Below are 4,739 nucleotides of genomic sequence, written 5' to 3' on the forward strand. Positions count from 1 at the left end.
GGCCAGCATGCTGATCCTGCAGCTCCATTGGATGCACTGCTTGGCTCCCAATTGTCTACTTACCAGTTCATGCATATTTATTGAGCACCTACTAGAAACATAGTGAGGCAGGCACTTGAAGTAGTTCCTGTTCTCAGGGAGATTGGGAATGGAATACAAAGCCCAGGGCCTGGCATTGGGCTCCAGTCCCTCCCTTTCCTACCACTCACCATTCAATACCATCTCTAATGCCTTCTTCCCAAAGACAGTCGCTCCTCCCCGCCCAGCGCCATGCATTCTCATGCCATATTACTGAGTCTTGGATAACAGTTACTTTTGCATTACATGCAGACACTTAACATAGTACTGTTTAGGTGTTCCTCACATACTTGTGGGACTTAATTTCCTTGGACAAATCTGTCTTCTGAAACTTCAGCTTATGTTTATTCACTTATCAAATATTTATGGGCTGGGCAGGGTTTTCACGCCTGTAATCCCAGCACTTTGGGAGGCCAAGGCGGGCAGATCACCTGAGGTCAGGAGTTTGAGACCAGCCTGGCCAACATGGTGAAACCCGTCTCTGCTAAAAATAACAAAAATTAGCCGGGCGTGCCTGGAATCCCAGCTACTCCAGAGGCCAAAGCAGGAGAATCGCTTGAACCTGGGAGGCGGATGTTGCAGTGAGCCAAGATTGCGCCATTGCACTCCAGCCTGGGTGATAAGAACGAAACTCTTGTCAAAAAAAAAAAAAAAGGAAAGGGAAGGAAGGAAGGAAGGAAAGAAGGAAAGAAAGAAAAGAAAAGAAAGGAAAGGAAAGGGCCAGGCACAGTGGCTCACGCCTGTAATCCCAGCACTTTGGGAAGCCAAGGCTGGTGGGTCACCTGAGGTCAGGAGTTTGAGAACAGCGTGGCCAACATGGTGAAACCCCATATCTACTAAAAATACAAAAATTAGCCAGGCGTGGTGGTGGGCGCCTGTAATCCCAGCTACTCAGGAGGCTGAGGCAGGAGAATCATTTGAACCTGGGAGGCGGAGGTTGCAGTGAGCTGAGATCACGCCATTGAACTCTAGCTTGGGAGACAAGAGTGAAACTCCTCAAAAAAAAAAAAAAAAAAAAAAAGTATGGATGCAAGTCAGGGCTTACACAAAAGTGAGGGGTCGGGAGGGGGAATGTATGGAGCACCTTCTATAAGCTATAAGCCAGACACTGGTGCAGAAGCTGGGGATACAGCAATGGACAAAATTACAATCCCTGCCCATATGGAGCTTTTAGTTGGGAAAGACAGGTCATATAAACATACTATTTTGAATTCTTACTTATTCATTCATCTTCTGTACCCTGACATCTGCTGCAATCTTATTTGCTCTCTGAATCCTAACTTATTTTCCTGCCAGATGGACTTCTTTCCTAGTCCTGGTCTACACAGCCTATGCTTAGGTGGTGATTTTATTATCTGTAGCTAGAGAGCTCTCTGCATATACTGTTACATTTTGATTCAAAATGTCTGTATTTCTTCCAGGCTTTGATTAAAATCAACCATTCCTTTCCAAAATTCAGAAGCTTCCACAACAAGGTAACTTTTAAAAATGCAACTTGTATATTCTTTTCTTACAGAATATTGCAGAGAAGGCTTATTGAAGCCAAGTGACTGCTGTCCCATTTTTTGTTGTTCTAATACTACTTTTCTTTTTAAGCTCCTTAGCTCTTATGGCAAATATAAAAATAACTGACTACTTTGCATTCATATTCCGTAACTTATTTTGAGCAATGCCATTAATAATTTATTGTAAAAGATAATCTTACCTTTAAATATGTGATTTTAAAATAAGTTTTGCTGCCTTCTTACTGAAGTTTTCGTGTCGTTCTGGGTATAATACTTGTTCTACAGAAATTCAAGTCCAATTTTATAATTAAAATGACAGGTTTCAATATATTAAATATTCTACAAAGTGTTATATCTGAAAATTCAGGTAAACAAGTATAATTTACATTCGTACTCTAAAGTGATAACTTTTTGTGAAAATGCCCCAAAATATATTATTTCTATCCCTTTGCATGAGTATATTTGTATATTTGACCTCTATTCATTATCTTCTTTGGCTCTCAGTTGATACATTTTATCATTTCCCATGTCTGAATTACTTCCTGTTGAGAACATGAACTGGATTAATAGAAATTCCTCAGAAAAAAAAATTCAAACACCAAGGATCTCACTTTGTGCTGTGAAATGCAAGATGAGCAATCTGATCTGGATATAATATCAGTCTTCAGTCAGGCAGCAGGTGAATATGCAGGTAGAATTATAATGTGTAAGGCCGGGTGCGGTGGCTCACGTCTGTAATCTGAGCACTTTGGGAGACCAACGCAGGCGGATCACTTGAGGTCAGGAGTTCGAGACTAGCAAGGCCAACATGGTGAAACCTCGCCTCTGCTAAAAATACAAAAAAAAGTTAGCTGGGCATGGTGGCACGTGCCTGTAATCCCAGCCACTTGGGAGGCCCAGGCAAGAGAATGGCTTGATCCCAGGAGGCAGAGGTTGCAGTGAGCCGAGATGGCGCCACTGCAATCCAGCCTCGGCAACAGAGCGAGACTCTGGCTCTAGGAAAAAAAAAAAAAAAGAATTATAATGTGTAGGATTGTGGATGACCACTCTAATCAACCAGTGGGCAAGTTGCTTTGCTCAGCGTAAGTTCAAACTGCCACATCAGAACGTTATTTGTGTATACATATGCAACCATTGAAAGTGGCCGTTACCACGATGCATTCTGGGAAAGGAGCAGCACCAAATCCAAGATGGCGGCCAGCAGGAGGCTGATGAAGGAGCTTGAAGAAATCCGCAAATGTGGAATGGAAAACTTCCGTAACATCCAGGTTGATGAAGCTAATTTATTGACTTGGCAAGGGCTTATTGTTCCTGACAACCCTCCGTATAATAAGGGGGCCTTCAGAATCGAAATCAACTTTCCAGCAGAGTACCCATTCAAACCACCGAGGATTACATTTAAAACAAAGATCTATCACCCGAACATCGACGAAAAGGGGCAGGTCTGTCTGCCAGTAATTAGTGCTGAAAACTGGAAGCCAGCAACCAAAACCGACCAAGTAATCCAGTCCCTCATAGCACTGGTGAATGACCCACAGCCCGAGCACCCGCTTCGGGCTGACCTAGCTGAAGAATACTCTAAAGACCGTAAAAAATTCTGTAAGAATGCTGAAGAGTTTACAAAGAAATATGGGGAAAAGCGACCTGTGGACTAAAATCTGCCACGATTGATTCCAGCAAGTGTGAGCAGAGACCGACCCCCTGTAGTACATTCAGACACCTCGCAAAGAAGGACTCTGGAAATCGACGTGCCACCGCCTGGCGTTCGCTTGCAGCAGTTACTGACTTCTACAGTTTTCTTAATTAAAAGTGGTCTAGGTAACCTGTAAAGAAAGGATTAAAAATTTAAGATGTTCTAAAAAAAAAAAAAAAGTGGCCATTAATAGACGGAACTATACATTGGACTAGTTGGTGTTTTAAAAGCATAAAATCTGGCTACCCTAACAGGATAAGAGTTCAGACAGCAGGATGTTGACACAGGGTCCTACCAGAACCCAGGGTTTACTTAGAGAACATAAAAGAAAAGAGACTGTATGCTCTATTCCTTGCTTTTTTTTTTTTTTTTTTTTTTTTTGGTAGATGTAGATAGGAAATGGGATGAGAGTGGCCACAGGAATTCGTATTGGTCGTGGGAAATCCATTTTTGTTTTAATTGATGTTTCCTGTTGAACTGACATTTAGATTGAAATACCTGCGAGCCAGGTTCCGTGGCTCACACCTGTAATCCCATCACTTTGGGAAGCTGAGGTGGGTGGATCACCTGAGGTCAGGAGTTCGAGACCAGCCTGGCCAACGTGGTGAAACCCCATCTCTACTAAAAATAAAATAAATAAATAAATAAATAAAATTAGTTGGGTGTGGTGGCAGGCTCCTGTAATCCCAGCTACTCAGGAGGCTGAGGCAGGAGAATCATTTGAACCCTGGAGGCAGAGGCTGCAGTGAGCCCAGATTGCGCCATTGCACTCCAGCCTGGGCAACAAGAGCAAAACTCTGTTCCCCCACCCCATCCCAAAAAAACTGACTGAAATACCTGGAATGCACACCATAATTGGGGTGTCTTTAGGCTGAAATGGAGACAACAGAAAGTGAGGTGGCTTGGAGGGACTTAGATGGCACTGGTAAAGGAAATGAAACAAATGCAAATTTCACAGACAAAAAAGTAGCTTTGCCACCTCTCATTTTGGCTGGGCTGCTCTGAAGTGCTGCATCTTTTATCGTGTCTAGGCTCTCATCCTTAATGACATTTTCATATTCTCCATCCCCCATCCCCCACCGCCTCTCCAGTAAGGCCTTTTTGACAAGCTGCACTTCCCTGCTTTAGTAATTGGTGATAAGATTTGTTCTGTAGAACATATACATAGAGGATTGTTCACTCTCCTCCTTTTATGAAATAATTTTTAGAAATTGAGCTGTTAAAGGTTGTGTTTGAACACATTTTTTTGGAACAAGAACTTTAATTAAAGGATCAAAAAACCCAAGCTCTTGCTTTTGAATAACTGAAGCCAGTGTCTATAATTTCTCATATCTCAAATCTGTAGAAACTAGTTGTGTGATTCCAGGGGTGCATGGGACCCCTTGGGTGTCTGAAGAGAAGGGTGTGGGAGGGAGAGCCGCACGTCTGCAGTCTTGCTCTGCTGGTGTAGTAGGCAGCTGTCC

The 4,739-nt window shown here is 42.9% G+C and overlaps 1 protein-coding gene across 2 annotated transcripts; it reads left to right on the forward strand.

Annotated features, from left to right (window-relative positions):
* Nucleotides 1-2,702: 2,702 nt before the first annotated feature.
* Nucleotides 2,703-3,615, forward strand: UBE2L5 (ubiquitin conjugating enzyme E2 L5). 2 transcript variants are annotated; one of them, XM_025364486.1, is made up of 2 exons: nt 2,774-2,800; nt 2,897-3,317. In XM_025364486.1, exons 1-2 carry the CDS (start codon nt 2,774-2,776, stop codon nt 3,236-3,238), a joined length of 369 nt encoding a protein of 122 aa, XP_025220271.1. In that variant the 3' UTR covers nt 3,239-3,317. The 2 variants fall into 2 exon arrangements, with proteins under 2 accessions (XP_025220270.1, XP_025220271.1); XM_025364485.1 differs by having other exon boundaries at nt 2,703-3,615.
* The last annotated feature ends 1,124 nt before the right edge of the window (nt 3,616-4,739 follow it).

This window comes from Theropithecus gelada, chromosome 17 (assembly GCF_003255815.1).
Source record: "Theropithecus gelada isolate Dixy chromosome 17, Tgel_1.0, whole genome shotgun sequence".
In the NCBI taxonomy this organism is placed as follows: Eukaryota; Metazoa; Chordata; class Mammalia; order Primates; family Cercopithecidae; genus Theropithecus; species Theropithecus gelada.